At 55.5% G+C, this 16,642-nt stretch overlaps 1 protein-coding gene across 8 annotated transcripts in view; it reads left to right on the forward strand.

The window, feature by feature from the left end:
• Nucleotides 1-16,642, forward strand: part of TNS1 (tensin 1) — a 205,309-nt gene that overhangs the window by 169,615 nt on the left and 19,052 nt on the right. For 5 of the 8 annotated variants that reach the window (XM_070045901.1, XM_060301866.2, XM_070045903.1 and 2 more), the window contains 4 exons: nucleotides 468-543; nucleotides 4,095-4,187; nucleotides 5,216-5,254; nucleotides 13,364-13,562. In XM_070045901.1, the coding sequence (XP_069902002.1) occupies nucleotides 468-543; nucleotides 4,095-4,187; nucleotides 5,216-5,254; nucleotides 13,364-13,562 (407 nt within the window). The remainder of the gene's footprint in view (nucleotides 1-467; nucleotides 544-4,094; nucleotides 4,188-5,215; nucleotides 5,255-13,363; nucleotides 13,563-16,642) is intronic. The other 3 variants (XM_070045902.1, XM_030852177.3, XM_070045904.1) reach the window with 2 other exon arrangements.

The raw sequence follows: 16,642 nt of genomic DNA on the forward strand, positions 1-16,642 counted from the left end.
AGCATAACAATCACCAGGGAATCTACTAAAAATGTAGGTCCCCCAAGTCCCCCTCCAGAGATTCTAGCCTATTAGACCTGGGATGGGACCCAAGAATCTGCATTTTAAACACGCACCCTGGAAGATTCTGATGCCAGTGGCCCATATTTGATACAATCCAGGTTAACAAGTCATTCTGGATATAAATGGCGTTTGGACATCTTTTCTCTCTCGCCTTCAGTAACCTGCCCCCAACGCCTTCTCTTTGGTCCTGTTGTGAAATATTCCCAAGGCAGGTGCTGCTGGACCATGGCCTTGCATAGCCACTTTTCTGTTCTCTTGGCTGCAAGGAGTTTGGGCTCACGGCTGGCGAGGATCTCCCTTTGACCTCTGTGTTTACCAGGGGAGGGCGGTGGTCAGGCTGGTTAACTGGGAGCCCCTCCTCCTCAGGGTCACAGCCACTGTTTTCCTCCCTTGTTCTTCCGCAGCCCCATCTGCACAGCTACAAGGAGGCCTTTGAGGAGATGGAGAGAACCTCCCCGACCAGCCCACCGTCCAGTGGGGGTAAGAACTTCACACTCAGCCTGCCTTCCCTGGGTCCCCTCTGGCCTGTGTGAGCACCCAGGTTTGGGGGTGCTGGCAAAGTTGGGAGGGGCCAGAACCTGCCGCTTCCCATCCCTATGGCTCATTTTACTCCAGCTTCCCTCCCCCGCTTCTATTCTTTTCTGCCGTCCACGCTCACACGTCTAAGGTTGCAGCAGCCGCAGTCCTAGGATCCGGACTGACCTACTGTGGGGCCCGCGGGGTCCCACCTTACGGAGTTTGCTGGTTGCTGAGAGTCTTCGCATCCTATGTGCAAAACATCCCCCATCCTAAAGGGACTCTTTGTGCCCTGCTGGTGTGTCTCTGAGACACCCCTTGACCTTCTTGCTTCTGATCCCCATTTTTGTCTGCATCCAGGCACCTCTTCCACTTCAGGCAACCTATTTAGGTTCCACCGAGGAAAGAAAGGCTCAGAAGCCTCAGGCCGACCGTATCCCCATCTCATTCATCCCTTGGCTTCCAGACAGGAGCCTTTAGTCTGTACCCCTCTGATGCTCTCACAGGAGAGGCAAATCCCTGAAGGGCAGAGACATTTTTACCCAAAGAGAACACCTGGGTGAGCCCAGGAGAGGGGCAGTGTTCCTTTTTGTGGTAGAAGAGACATGAGGAGGAGCTGGAGGAGGCCTGGGAAAGCAGGGATGGAAAGCAGTACCAGGCTGTGAAGGACTCAGGGTCCCTGTGAGAGGCCTGGGTCGGCAGAGGTAGAGAGGCTGGCGGTGCTCCAGGATCAGATGGGGTGGGCCCTGCCCAGGCTATTCATTTGTCCCTCTGAGAGGGGAGGAGGATGAGGACGGGGGAGTTGGAGCTGGCCATGCGTTCTCCTGGTGGTCGGCTGTCCCGCAGAGGGGAGGAATGTGACACTGGTACCTGGCCCCTGCGCCAACAGAACTCGTGTTGGCTACCGTCTTGGACACGCAGGAGGCTGAAGCTATGAGTGGATGCCATGGCTGTCCCTAGAGCAGTGCTGTCCAGTGGAAAAATAACATGAGCCATGATTGCACTGGAGAATTTACTAATAGCTCTATTGAAGAACGTACAGGAAACTGGAGAAATTAATTGTAATGATTTTTAAATTTAACTCAAAATATCCAAGGTATTATAATTTCAATAGGTAAATCGAAATAAAAATATTAATGAGATATCTTACAATATTTTAAAATAAAATCTAAAAAGAGGCTGGTGAAATTAATTTTAATAGATTTTATTTAACCCCAAGGATCTAAAATATCATTTCAACATGTAATCAGTATAAAGAGATATTTCACATTCTTGTTTCATACAAGTTTGAAATCGCTGTGTGTTTTGCACTTACAACTTTGTTTAGACTGGCCACACCGCCTGTGCTCCATAGTCCCAAGTGGCTCATGGCTACCATATTTGGACAGTGCAAGCCCAGGGCAATCTACTCGAGATAGCTCTGTGCCTTTTATGACTCGTGGAATGTCTCTCCCTGGTCTTAACCCCCCACCTTCACACCTGCTCCAATTCCCTGTGGGTCCAAATAGCCAGGATCCTGGCCAGCACCCTGTTTGGGATGAAGCCATCTGGGCTGGGCTAGAGTTGGGTTCTGCCACATGTTTCTGTTCGCATTCTTCTTTCCCTCCCCTTCTCCCCTTGGCCAACCCCAAGAGAGCCCCGGGCAGGGAGGATAAGTTAGAGGTTTCCTCCATGCCCAGAGGCGGAGAAACGCGAGGAATTCTTCTCTCAGGAAGCCAAGCCTTGCCTGGCTTCAGGGCCACCCACTTGTCTGCCTCAGACGGGCCAGATGCCTGGGGACTGAGGACAGGAGTGATTAGGGAGTTGGAGGTGCTGAGGGGAGCCTAGAGAAACCTCCCACCGCCTCTGTCCCCTTGTCCCCTTCACCTCCTTTCACTGGTCCACCTGTGCCTCTGCTGCACCCGCTGGGCAAACACATGCAAACTTGTGGGCCGGAGAGACTTCGTGGTCATTCCATGGACAGTGGTCTCTGAGGCTGGGCTCATTCTTCCATAATTAATCACATTCAAAGTTGCAAGATACCTCTGCGTGTGTGTGTGTGTGTGTGTGTGTGTGTGCGTGCGTGTGTGTGTGTGTGTGTGTGTGTGTGTGTGTGTGTGTAATGAGAGAAAGAGGGATACACAGGGGCATGCAGGCCTAGACCTACGCCATGGCTAGGTGTTTGTGTCTGTACTTATTTGTCTCCTCTGCTGTATTTGTCTGTTGGGCATCTCAGGGTTAGGGTGGAGCATAGGGGTGGGCCACCCATCTGGACTCCTGCGATGCCTCTCTATTCCCACAGACCCCTATGTACACACCGGAACGTGCACACATAAGTTATTTAAATTGCTTTCATTGGGAGATTATATTTTGGGGGCTTAGTTTCCTACAGGTCTCCCTGTCTTTGGGGAGAGGGAGGAGGCGCCACGGAGGGTCCTGGAGCTGCTGTGTGCCACCTGGGCACCCAAGGGGCACAGCTGGTCTGTTGAGGCCATCGGTGTGGGGCAGGCAGTCTTGGGGTCTGGCACACCTGTGCGGCTGCATGTCCTCAGCAGCTATGGCCTCTGCAGGGTCCCGAGAGCTGCGGCCGGAGACACAGAGCTCATTTCTTTACTTCTCCTCAGAGGTGTGTTAGGAGACGTGGCAGCTGCCGCTGAGAAATCTCGTGACTGGGCACAGCAACTGCCCTGCAGCTCAGCTCGGAGTCCGGCCATGTCCTTGGCTAATGGGAGAAAGCCTGACCGCCCTTTCTGACCTTGTGTGTCATGTGACACTTCCAACCCAGACGGGCGGCTTGGGAGGGAGCTGGGGCTCCTGCGGGGTGGTGGTGCTCTTGGCCAAGGACTGTAGAGATGGGGCTTCTCCCTCTTCCAAACACTGAGGTTTGGCGGTCAAGAGAGCCCCCTGCTGAGAAATTCTCCCTTCGTGGGGCTTGCAAGAGACCTGTTTGTCTGGGGGCCAAAGACCTGTGGCCGAGGGCGAGCCTGGGGACTCAGGGTTGGTTCTGCTGGTGGTCCCTTCTCCTCCTTCTGTCCTTTATATGTTGTGCTGTCTTGACACTCCATCTTCTTTAAGTCCATCTGCCTGTGTGCCTGTGTGTGTGTGCGTGTGTGTGTGTGTGTGTGTTTGTGTGTGCCTGTTTGTTTTGGGGGCGGGTAGGGAAAGTGAGAGAAGGGGGTTAGAGAGAGAATAACAGGGAAAGGCAGAGGGCACCCGAGAAACCAACGTGTATGTTATAAACCACGGCCATGCGGAGGGACCGTAGCAAAGGAACTCAGGGCCTAGGGATAGAAATTACTTTCTGGAGGTTGAGGGTCAGGGCCATTTGCTGACTTCCTTTAGCCTTTACACTGTGGAGAAACACAGAGACAGGAGAGGCAGTGGAGCCGCAGCAGCGTCCCCGGGGCTGGGGCTGGTTCGTCCGCTCAGCCTTCGGCTGCCCACCCTCCCCGACATGCCCAGACTCAGGAGGGGTCCTCTACCCAGCCCATCACCTGCGCTCACTCCTGGGGTCTCGCCTCTTCTTCTCGGCGCAGTGCGCTCCCCTCCAGGTCTGGCCAAGACACCTCTGTCTGCTCTGGGCCTGAAGCCCCATAACCCAGCCAGCATCCTGCTGCACCCCACCGGCGGTGAGTGGTTCCAGTGGGAAGGGAGGTGGTCGGGGAGGCTGGAGGGAGGAGTGGGGGGTTGGAGGACCCCTGTGGTCCTGGGCAGGGCCCAGAGGTGGTGGGTTCTGAGGACCCTTCTGGAAACAAGGTGGCAGCCTAGCTCTGTGTCTATGATGAGATCAGGCCTCGGTGGGGCTCTCTGTGTGGGGTTTGAGGGGGACGGATACCTCTGTAGCCTTCCTGCCATTGCCTGGTGGGGTCAGTGCCGCTCCCAGCATCCTCTGACATGGGGGTTTGGAGGCCTGCCCTGTTTCCCTGGAGTTGGTTAGGTCTCTGCCGGAAGCCTGGCTTCCACCCCCCAGCGTCCAGGCGCTCGTGTACACGCACACACCCCCGGCTCACACCTCGTCACACTTCCCGGCTCCTCTCCTCTCTGTGGGGAAGGGGCAAGTGGGGGCCCTGGGCCCTCAGTGGCCGTTTCCAACAGGCTGAGCCCAGAAACTTGCTCCCTAGACTCTGGTTTGGGGGCTGGGCTGGGACTCTGGGGACAGCTTTGCTTCTTTTCCTTAGTCACCAAAAGACTGATCCAGCCAGGTAGGCGGGCAGTGGCGTGCAGGTGTGACCCACGCAGACACAGCAGGGCACAGCCTCCCTCTCAGGATGTGTCTGCGTGGCCAGGGACACCAGGTCACTGGGAGGGGGGCTGCCTGTCACCAGGCCAGCACACTCCTGCTTGAGGCACGGGAGCTGTGACAAGGACACCGGGCCTGCTGTTCCCAAGAGCGAAGGCCTCTCTCAGCGGTGCGCCCTGAGTGCCTTGCCACCCTGGAGCCCCGGGGCCCCGTCTGGGTGGACCGCACCCCTCACCCTGCGGCCCTTCTGGAGAGTCCGTCTCTGCCCCCGTCGCACCCCTGCTTTCCCACCTCCCTTTTCTCGCAAAGTCTCTCTCTCAAGAAATAAGCCGTTAATGCATCTCTCTCTCCTTTTTGCTCTTCCTCTCCATCACCTGCCTCTCCTTCCTCCTCACCTCTCTTCCCATCTTCCCTCAGACGAGGATGAGGGGAAGGTGGTGAGAGAGCTTTCGGAAGGTAAGTGTGGCGTCGCCGTGCTGCTGCTTCGCGCTCTCCGGGTCTGGGAATGGCTTTTCACTCCGTTTGCTCTGCCTGACGTGGGGGGCCAGCTCTCGTCTCGGATCAGGTCTCATGTGACTGAGCACAGAGCCCCCTGGTCCCCACCCCTGTGCTGAGCTGTCACTCCGGATGCTGACTGAGGCGCTCACGGCCGCAGAGCGCGGGTCCAGGCACGGACAGTGTCCAGGCGCTACTGCGGTGCCGCCTTGCCGACAAAACAGCGCTCCCGCGGCGGTGCTTCTGCCCGCCCGCCCGGGGTGCAGCGAGGCCCTTCAGAGGGCGGGTTTCTCTTATCCCGTTTCCCGGGTGAGCCCCACATTTATAGCTCAGAGCACGGTTTCGCAGCCTCGGCACTGCCGACGCTTAGGGCCGGACAGTTCTTCGTTGTGGGGCTGCCACGTGCATTGTAGGATGTTTACAGCATCCCTGGCCTCTACCTGCTGCACGCCAGTAGCAGGCGCCCAGTTGCGACAGGCAAAATGGCTCAAACATGGCGGAGAACCACTCCCGGTTCAGAGCTACTGTCTTGGAGCCACGAGTTGCCTTCTTGAAGCCCTTGCCTGGTTTCATATCAACGCAGACGGTAGGACGTCTGTCTTTCTGGGATCTTGGATGACTTTGGGGATTTTGGAAAAGCTATGGACTCACCCCTATACAGATGCCTCCGGATATCCGTGCACATAATTGTCACAGGTTCAAGGAGTTAGCACATCTGTGTCCTGGCTTAACTCCTGATTTAGATGAACTCGCATCGCACGCAGAGAAGCAGAGAGGGGATGTAAGCGGGTTGAAGGCCTTTAATTTATTAGGAACATAGCTCAAATGATGCCTCAGAGCAGGTGGAATGAGGGGAATGCCGGCCTGTGCGGCCTGGGTGGCCTGGGCATCCATGTCCCCGTCTCTACCGGGCTTGCTGGGACGAGGTGGGCTCCACTGAGCACCTTCCAGCTTGGATGTGTTAGATGCTCTGACTTCTCACCTTGGCCCTGGAGCTGTGTGGCCTGGTTTCTTTAAACACTCCGTCCGGTTTCTTTCTTTCTTCCTTTTTTTTTGACTGCTCCACGGCTTGTGGGATCTTAGTTCTCCAACCAGGGACTGAACCTGGGCCCTCAGCAGTGAGAGCACAGAGTCCTAACCACTGAATCGCCAGGGAGTTCCTCCATCTGGTTTCTTAAGCCCACTTCCCACTTCCCTTTGCACTCATTACCTCGATTTTCTATCCCCCAATTGGGCATGGGCTGTGCCCCTCTGAATCTGCCATCACCCAGAAAAGATGGCTGGAGTTTCCCATAAAGCTTTGCTCACTCCTAGCCAGCCAGAGTTCTGGCAACAATGCCAGGCTGCCTGGGGGTGGTGCAGAACAAGGCAGCCCCCCCAACAACAGATCCCAGAATGGGGAGAGCCACAGCGGGGCCTCACCCCCAGTCAACTCATACCCGGGGAGAGGACCTCCCCCAGGCTGGTGGCTGACTGCTGGTTCCCAACAGGAGTATAGAATCAGCTGGGGCCTGGAGCCAGTGTTGGTGTGCTGTGTTCCAGGTGCACACCCACACAGGAGCTCTTGGGTCCCTTCGTGGTTGCTGATCTCCACAGACTGGTGGAACCCACACGCTTTCCAGTGGGAAGGTCTGAGGGTGACAGGCCCTGGCTGTGTGTTCCCCACTTTGAGGTGACACTTCAACAGATCGGAAGTGACACCTGACCCTTGCACCTTATGAGAGAATCTAGGCCTACAGGGCCCCGAGCCCTCTGACCCTCTTCCATCTGTCCTGGAGCCACAGAGTTCGCAGGGGAAGGTTCTTAGGGCTCTACTCTACCACACCCATCATTTTCACAGATGTGGAGCTGAGGTCTGTGTTGTGGGGTGAGGGTGGGGCATCTTCCCAAGCTCACAGTTAAGAGGAAGCAGGGCCGAGACTGGACTTACTGGTCTCCTGTCTCCTAATCAAGGGGCTGTTTCAAAGCCCTCCTCCTGCCTCCAGGCGCCATGCCCTGGGATTCTAGCATGGGGATCGGAATTGTTGTCCATCCCTCCTCCCTGGGGAGGGAGGTGGGTGGAGGCAGGGGACATTCTGTTTTTCCTGACTCACGCATCACCTCCCGGGTCAGACTTTGCTGACCCTCTGAAGCACTGCTTGATTTCCCTGCTGATACTCTGATGGGAAATTCAGAAAAAGATGCTTGTGAGGAAAAATAATCAGAGACAGACAGACTTATTCAGCTGGGGGAAAGAAAAGACTTTAGGGGAGTCTGTTCCGTTCAGTGTGCCGTGCTAAACGCTTTACATTCATTCATTCTGTCGTTCGTTGATTCAACAAATACTTTGTGTGCCTCCTATGTGCCAGGCACTCTGGAGATATAATGATAAGCATACTATGATTCCTAATCTCGTGGAGGAAATTCATGAACCGGCGCCAGAATTAAATTATCACCGAGAATTAAGTATTGAGATAAGCGCTCCGGAGCGAAGGGATACAGGTTTATGAGACCCTGGCTCATAAAAGAAGTAAGATGGGAGGGTGAGTAACATTAACTCAGTGACACTGGGATGGGAGAAGAGCATTCCATGTAGAGGTAAAGGGCATGTGCAAAGGCCCTGGGGTGGGAGGGACAGCATGCTCCACGGAGCAAGGACGGGGAGTGTGGTACAGAGTGAGGGTCAGCAGGCAGGGGCGGGACTGTGTGGGTCATTGTCACATCATCTTGTTTAATAATCACAGGAGCACTGTGAGGAAGGTGGCAGGAACCCCAGTTTGCTGATGAGGAGATGACATGTACGGATGTTAAATGACTTGTCCAGGCCCCGACAGTCAATTGGGGGCATGGCTGAGAGCCTACGCTGGATCAGCCCGTGGAGGCTGCCCCTTTCCATGTGATCGTATGGGGCACAACCTCTAAACATAAACAGTGTCTTTACTGGGTACCCTTCTCCATGAAGGAAGGAGAAGAAGAAAGCCTGTAACAGTAAAGGCATGATATCCTCAAGATATCAAGGATATCTTCCCAGTGGGGAAACAGGGAAAGAAATTGCTGAACCTTCTTTCCTGGAGGAACGGGAACAGGGAACATTCAGCTTAGGTTCTGTCTGTTCAGATGATTAGACGGTATGGATGTGGCACAAAGGAAGACAGTGGACTAGAAATGGCCCCTCTGGGGATCCTTCCTGCTCTGAGATCCTCGGTGATGGGTGGACTGTGGCATCTGGGTATTTTTGGGGCAGTGCTGTGCAACACAGATTTACTGAGCACCTACTCTGTGCCAGGTCCTGTGCTAGGTACTGAGGGCTTAAAGATGAGTGAGCTAGCCTGGTAAAGACAGATATCTCTGCATAAGGTAGAAGTGCTGAGCTGGGGGAGGAACGGGGTGTGATGGGAGCTCAGAGGAGGGCTGTGTGGCCCCATCTCAGAGTTTGGAATTCTAACTTTTGAGCTCCTGGATTGGGCCTCGGGGGGAGTTTACTTCCTCCCTACCCCGCATCTGCACGTCTTCATTTCACTTGGAGCAGGCAGGCCCTTTCTCTCCAGGCAAAGAACCTTTTCTGGGAGGCAGGTAATGCACTTCAGGGTGTGGGTGAAGAGCTGACAGTGCCCCCAGCCTGGTGGGGCTAAGTCACTCAGCCTCATGTCCAGCTGCTCTCAGCCTCCAACAGCCACTTGGAATGGGTTTGGGCTCCTGGAATGTTCTACACGAAGCACCCTCCCTGGCCCCTCCTCTCCTGCCCTTCCCAGTTCCCATTGCCTCTGGGTGCAGCTGCTTGGGATCGGCAGAGAGGAGGAAAGCAGCAGGAGAGAGGATAGAGGGAGGCAGGCACAGGCACGGCTCGGGTACAGGTGGGCAACGGTGGGGCTGCTTATAAACCGGCGTTGCAACTAGTGGAAAGAATTAGAAGGGACTTTCCTTCTCTTGTCACTCGATCCTAGCTGGGCAGGTGAGTATTCTCATTCCCATTTTACACATGAGGAAACTGAGTCCCAGAAACGTTCAGCAGCCTGCTCCAGGTCACCCCTCCAGTAAGTGAAAGAAGGGGGAGCCCACAGGTTGTATGTTGTACTGAGGTAGGGAGGAGGGAGGGAGGATGGGGACAGATAGGAAAAGGGAGGTATTTTCAATATGGAAATCTGAGTCTGAAAACTTGGGAAAATGGATGTTTTGGCCCAAAAGTTTGGTTTTGAACAGTTCTGGAGATGGACTTGGAAAATCAGATATCTTCCCAAAGATCCCTCCTGCTCTGGGTTCATGAGGAAGAGAGATTGAGTGAATCTCTACCCCTGATTTGGGCCTGGAAGGTCAGCCAACCAAGGAAGAGGATGGAGGTAGAGAGTAAGGTGAGGGCAGAGCCAGGCGGGCTGGGCCTGAAATCCACAGGCTAGTTGGCCACCTCAACTCATAGGGCTGTTTCCAGCCTTCGTGGTGGGAATGGCTTCTGGTGCTTCTTCCTGGGTAAGCAGTCCTGTCCTCCAGGTTCAGAGGCTGAGTCCTCTGAGAGCTCCTCTGTAGCTTAGGATCTGATGGGAGTGGGGACGGGGCTCACGAGCCTCATGCCTTAGGAATGTGGCCATCCTATAGGATCTCAGGTTTTCTAATATCTCCAAACTTTCTAACGTACAGTCCCATTGATGTTCTGTGCAAACTACACTCAGGCTCCTGTCACTGTGTCTGGGCCAGAAGGAGTTAGTGGGGGCGCAGCCTTGAGTGATGGCAAACAGAGCAGATGGGAGTCAGCATCTGTGGTCCCAGGCTTGGCACGGTCCTGACTCTGGCACCAGGTGGTGTGGGCGGCCTTACCTCAGCTCTGCTGCTGGTAAAAGCAGTATGCGTACTCTTGTACAGGATGGGGTGCTTATGTGAGTTGGGAATATAATATGAGTTGCTTACCCACTTCAGGTCTTGGCAGGAGACAGCTGGCTCATTCCAATGGGGCAACCGAGGAGACAATGGACTATTTAGAAGGTCTGGGCAAACCGACGAGGGATGGTGAAGCACCCCGCCACCGGGTGGCCCTCCTAGCAGGAGGTGGGAGCCATCCGCCCGCCAGGCCTGGAGGACAGGAGGGAGCCGGAGGAGAGGGCCCCCGACTGGAGCTGGGATCTTGGGTGGAAGATGCAGCCCTGGCACTTTGACCTTCTCTCCTCACCACCACCCCAATCCCCTCCTAGTCTCTCCTACTAGCCAGCGGCCGAAGGTCAAAGCCATGTGGAGCCCTGAGGCCGGGGGTCTGGGGGGTGCGGTCGGTAAAAGCTGGGCTGCAGGGACACAGAGCAGGTTGGGGAGTGGATCAGAAGGACATGGCAGGTGGAAAAGATCACCGACTTCAGGGCTCACCACGTGCATTTTAGCTTGACCTTTTGGGGTCAGCAAGAATTCAAGAGAAGGAGAAAAAGGAATGTGTGCCTTTTAGGTCTTAGTTATTGTGCACCTCTGTGTGGGTGGGGCGGAGGGTAAAGGTCACACATCTACTAGTTTGTGGGACAGAAACTTATTGAGGACTTACTGTGTGCCAGGCACTGCAAATACAGATCAGCAAGGAGCCCGGGGCTGCCAGGGAGCAGATGGATCCCCTTGCCATCTCTGGGTGGGAGAGAAGGGTGCTAAGCGCTGCGGGCACCAGCGTGAAGCCGAGAGCCTGGAGGTGTCCAGGAGGAGTTTTCAGAGAGTGACCCCGGGGTGAGGGATGGGCAGGGAAGGTGGGCTCTGGCCTTGGGTCACAACTGCCATTTCTGTGGGCGTGAGGGGTCCTGTCTGAGGTCTCTTCTGTCAGAGTTACCCCAGAGCATGGAGCCAGCCCCCCAAGGCTAAAGACACTGAAATTCTCGGCTCCCTGATTTTCACCTGGCGGTATGTGCAGGGCCCAAGAGCAGGACCTGGGCCAGACTGCCTGTGTTCCTAGGCCAATTCTGCCACAGTCTACGTGTGGCCCAGGCAAGACCCTTACATTCTCCAAATTCTACTCTCCTCATACAGTTGTTTGCTCTTTTTACTATTATTAATAGCCCTGTGGAGCTGGGTCTTCTCTGGCTGATGGGCTGGAGTTCTGGGTAGCAGCCAACTCTGGGTGTCCCAGGAGGCTGTGGCCCCTCTAGGCCACCCAGAGACAGCATTGAGAGTCAGGAGATGGTAGCCGTGGCCGCTGATTGGCTGTGTGTTCTGGGGCAAATCGCTCCACCTCTCTGGGCTGAGCAGACAGGTTACATCAGGAGCCAGCAGTCTGTGGCCAAATCCGGCCCATCATCTGTTTTTGTAAAGAAAGTTTTATTGTAACACAGCCACGCTCATCGCTTAATGTATGGTCTGTGGCTGCTCGCGCGATAGCAACAGCAGAACTGAGCAGCTGTGAGAGAGACCGTCTGGCCCTCTAAGCCTGAAATATTTACTGTCGGGCGCTTTTCAAAAAAAGTGTGCTGCCCGTCTCTTTGCTCCAGCAGGGCCTCGGGCTTGGACGGCATGGCATCATTGCCTTTGGAGGGGCTGTGGCCTGGGGTTCTGTGGGGTGGGTGGGTGGCCCGGCCTGGATGAGGGGGTTTTTGAGGGCGTCCTGTTGGCCTCAGCCCACGTGGACTCTATCTCTGGGTGCCGAGGTGGTTGGTCCTGTGTCACCCTGGGCTGGGTCCCTGGAATAGGCTGCCCCATGCCTGTCGCTTTGCAGACCTCTTGCCCCAGCCCCATTCACTGTTGCTGTTGGTTGGAGGGAACTCCGTGTGGAAACTAAAAGATACACTGGCAGCCTCTGGCTGGAGTTGTATGCAGACCGCAGGCCTCCTCCGTAAAGGGTCCTGTTCTAAAGGACCATCCTCTCCCTGGGTCCCCAGGCCTCTGGGCCTGGATGCAGGATATCAGGCCTGGGAGTCACCTCAGAGACCAGGGCCTGTAACGGCCCCATAACGCCTTGGTGATTGGGCTCCTTCCAAAGTAAAGCTTTCTTTAGGCTGAGGGGAGGGGGCGTTTCTCTGACTCAGTGGTCAGCACAGTCCGGCCGCAGAGGCTCCAGGGGCCTGCCCCCTGCCCCCGCCCCCAGGGCTGCACAGACTCTGCAGTTCTTCCATTTCTGAGGCTGGTTTCAGCGGATGCCCTAATTGTGGGCAGAGGGTAGGTGTGTGCTCAGATCATGTTCCCCCTGGGACGTCCTCAGGGACGGTGCCAGGTTTGGAGGTGGTAGGAACGTCATCTATCCCTGATTCTGTCCCTGGAGAAGCCCAGAGTGCCCTGCTTCTTCTTCCTGTTTGATAACAAGTTAGTCTGGGGGCTGGCTTCAGAGGCCGGGATCGGGGGCCGGGAGGGGCGCACAGCACTGGGCGGGGTGGTGGCCCGGGAGACCCGAGTCCTGGTTGTACCTCCAGCCGCTTCACTCTCCAGGCCTCAGCGTCTGCATCTGCAAAATGACTTTTCTGGCACTTGCTCCTCCCCCCTCCCCCGCCTAGCCTTCCTCTCAGGCCATTCTGAACACCAAGTGGGATAATGATGTCAGTCTCGGGAGGAATGCTAAGTGTGTCAGGCAAGGTGGGTGGGTGTGTCTTGGCATGCAGGGGCTGGGCGTGACTCACCCGCACAGGCCTGTTGCTAGGCCAGCAAGCCTGTTTCTGGATTCTGGGTGTGGGGAGGAGCCAGCATGAGCCCTGGCGCTGTCCCGAGATGCACGGCTGGGCTGGAGCTTGGGGTCCACGAAGAGCTCAGACTCCAGCGGTGCCTGGGGAGCCTAGAAGGGCCTGGGGGCCTGGGTAGCAGGTCATAGAAAAGAAGCAGCTAGAGGGGATACCAGTGAAGGATGGGCATCCTGGCTCTAGGAGGGAGGATTCTGTGATGGCTGTGTTTTGGGGTCCATTTCTGGGAAGATTCTCAGAACGAGGCCCCGGTTAAAGGTTCCTTGAGGACTCTCACAGCTTCTCCAAGATGCTGGGAAGAGGGTGGGCCTGGGAAGGCAGAAGCCCTGGAGAATTGCCCTTTGCCTGCTTGGCTGTCCTTTTGGGGTTGTCCCCATAGGCCCTGGGGAAGGGGGCTCCCTGGAGGTTGGGTGGGGTCCGCACTGCACCCCTGTGGATCCAGACTCAGTCCCTGTCCCCTTGCCCCTTCCAGAGCCCCGGAGCTATGTGGAGTCGGTGGTGCGGACGGCAGTGGCTGGTCCCCGGACTCAGGATCCTGAGCCCAAGAGCTTTAGCGCCCCGGTTGCCCAGGCCTATGGCCGCGAGACACCCCTGAGGAACGGGACCCTGGGAGGCTCCTTTGTCTCCCCCAGCCCCCTTTCCACCAGCAGCCCCATCCTCAGCGCTGACAGGTAAGTGGGGAGGAAGATCCAGGCCTGGGACAGCACAGATGAGGCCTCTTGGATCTGTCTAGGGCGTGGACAGGCAGAAATCACATCCAGGTTGCTGCTCCTGGGAAACTAGCTCATCGGGGTGCATGGTGAGAGCATCCCCTGAGTGCCAGCTCCCCAGGGAGAGTATGAAGGTGAACCAGCCATAGTCCTTACCCCAGGTTTATTTATTTATTTTTTAAAGTTTTTTAAAAATAAATTTATTTATTTCATTTATTTATTTTTGGCTGTGTTGGGGTCTTCGTTGCTGCAGTTAGGCTTTCTCTAGTTGTGGTGAGCGGGGCCTACTCTTCGTTGCGGTGCGTGGGCTTCTCATTTTGGTGGCTTCTCTTGTGGCTGAGCACGGGCCGTAGGCACGTGGGCTTCGGTAGTTGTGGCTCACGGGCTCTAGAGCACAGGCTCAGTAGTTGTGGCGCAAGGGCTTATTTGCTCCGCGACATGTGGGGTCTTCCCGGACCAGGGCTCGAACCCGTGTCCCCTGCATTGGCAAGCGGACTCTTAACCACTGTGCCACCAGGGAAGCACTTTTTTTTTAATTTAAAAAAAATTTTTATTTTTATTTTTTGGCCACACCACGTGGCATGCGGGATCTTACTTCCCAACCAGGGATGGACCCTGTGCCCCACGCAGTGGAAATGTGGAGTCTTAACCACTGGCCTGCCAGGGAAGTCCCCTTCCCCCAGGTTTAAAATTGAACACGAGTAATTACTATGTGGTGAGTGCTTCCTATGTGCCAGGCATTTTGCTAAGTGCTTTCTGTTTAAACCTCACAGCAATCCTATGAGGTAGGTACTATTATTATTCACACTTCTCAGAAGAGGAAACTGAGGCAGAGAGACATAAAGTAGCTTATTCAAGGTCCTACAGCTACATAATAGCAAAAATAGGATTCAAACCGAAGGTGTCTGGCTCCGGAACCCACATCTCTATCCTTCCCCACAGACCTGCGTTATGGTGCCTGACGGTCACGGGGTGAGAGTCAGATGTGCCCAGAGCAGATGTTTAAGCCACGAGCTCAGAGCGAGAGGCCGCTATTTCTGCCTTGGGATGCAGAGAGGGTCTCTGGGCGCTGAAAGTATTTGTGCTGAGGCCAGAAGGATGAGTAGGGGTTGAAAGGTGAAGGGGGAGGGAACGGCCCTTCCAGAAGGACAGCACGGCAAGGACAGAGCCGGGGGGTGTGGAGGTGTTGGGCGTGGCGGACTCGGGCACGCAGCTGCTGGTGAGGGGTTGCTGTAGGGTCAGAGGAGGGATGTCTTGGCGGATGGCTGGCTGGCATTCTGAGGCGGGTCAGACAGAAAGGGTAGCCTGAAATTTCCCAAAGAGTGAGCCTCCTGTGTTTGGGGTGCAGTGAGAAGCTGCTTGACTGGGGGTGGTGGTGAGACTTTATGATGGGGAGACGGGGAAGACAACATAGGAGAGGGACCCTGAGAGGAGCCTAGGCAGGGCAAAGGGTGCCAGGCGGGGAAGGGGCCCCAGAGAGCCTGCCTGGAGGCCGGAACTCGCCTCCAGGAGGGGAGCCTGCCCCTACCATCCCTTCCCATAGTCCACTGCCCTTCCCAGCCTGGGACCCCACGGGGCCCGGTCACTGTCCAGCCACCTCTTCACAATTCTGCATGTGGAGGGGTGTGCCAAGCTTGCGGTGTACCTGCACTGGTCCAGCGTAATGCACCCCTCCTGGGTCGGGGCGTGGGGCGTGGGTGAGCAGAGGCACTTTTCTTCTGGAGCTAAGAATTTGAAACCTCAAGCCAAGCACACACACCCCAGTCTACCTAACCCCTCCCCAGCCTCCTGATGGGTCCATTTTTGGAAAGGTCTGCCTCTGGGCAGAAGCTGCATTCTTCTTTTAGAGGAAAGGAGATTTTCCTCGCCTCTCCAGCCACCCTTGCTGATATTCAGGGAGTGCTGACATTAGGAAGTTTTCACCGTTTCTCACTCCTCAAATTCCTCCTGCAGTAGGCCTCAGGAAGCCAGCTTCCCCTCCAGAACTCCATTTCCATGTCCCCAGCCCCCGCTGTGCAGCCTGACCTATCCCCCCATTCCTCAGAATCCAGGTTATTCTGTACCGAAGTGGTGTTCCACTTTGGCCCCTTCTGGGATGCGAGGTAGACTTTGTCCTGGCCTGGCCCCTGCCCTTCTCCCTGCCCTTGGCTCGTGCCTAGCCTTCCCACCTCACATCACCCAGGGGACCTGAGCTTATCCAACCTGGCCCAGGGTGTGGCCGGCCAGCCTCCAGACTCCTTCCAGTCTGCGGCTCCAGGCTTTGGAGCATCTCTTATGTAAGGACCTTCCCCACACCCCTGCCCCAGGGGCTGCTGGTGCAGAATTTGCCTGCTGCCTCCCTGCAGCTGCTGCTTATGCGTGGTCTCTGTCAACCTTTGTCTCTCCTGCCATATCATCGAGGAATAGAAGTTTGGGTCTGGAAGGAATCAGAGTCATCTAACCTATTTCCCTCATTTTACATGTGGGAAAACTTTTAACAAACAGAATCCAGGTTTCCCAACTCACAGGCCATGGACTTGTATCAATACTTAACTTCAGAGGAGAACCTTTGACTGTGGCCATTCCCCCGGGTACAGTGCCCTCTGAACTGACTTTTATCAGTCTTAGAATTGAGAGCGACCTCTGAGCTCATCTCATGTAACCTCCCAATGGAGGAAATTTCCTCCACAGCATTTGGGTCAAGAGGTTGGTCAGTCTCTGCTTAAATGCTCCTAATGATGGGAGCCTCATTACCATGTAAAGCGGCCTGCTCCATTGGTGGCCAGATCCAGTGGCTAGAATGCAGATCTTATAATGAGCTGAAATCTCCTGTGAGATTTCTTCATCTTTGCTGTTTTGGAGCTACCCAGGAATGGATGCCCAGTTACACTCTCAGTGTTTAAAGATGCTGATAGCACACCTGGGGAAACTGAGTCAAGGTAGGATACTTCCAGTAGGAACAGGATCCAAGTGGTTTAACCCCCTCTCCAGTGTTCAGTTTCTGTGATGCTGGAGGGGGCAACAGGACAACCACCTTCAGTTTCGATAGGAGAGATCTCGCT

Source organism: Globicephala melas, chromosome 7, assembly GCF_963455315.2.
Source record: "Globicephala melas chromosome 7, mGloMel1.2, whole genome shotgun sequence".
Taxonomy (NCBI): Eukaryota; Metazoa; Chordata; class Mammalia; order Artiodactyla; family Delphinidae; genus Globicephala; species Globicephala melas.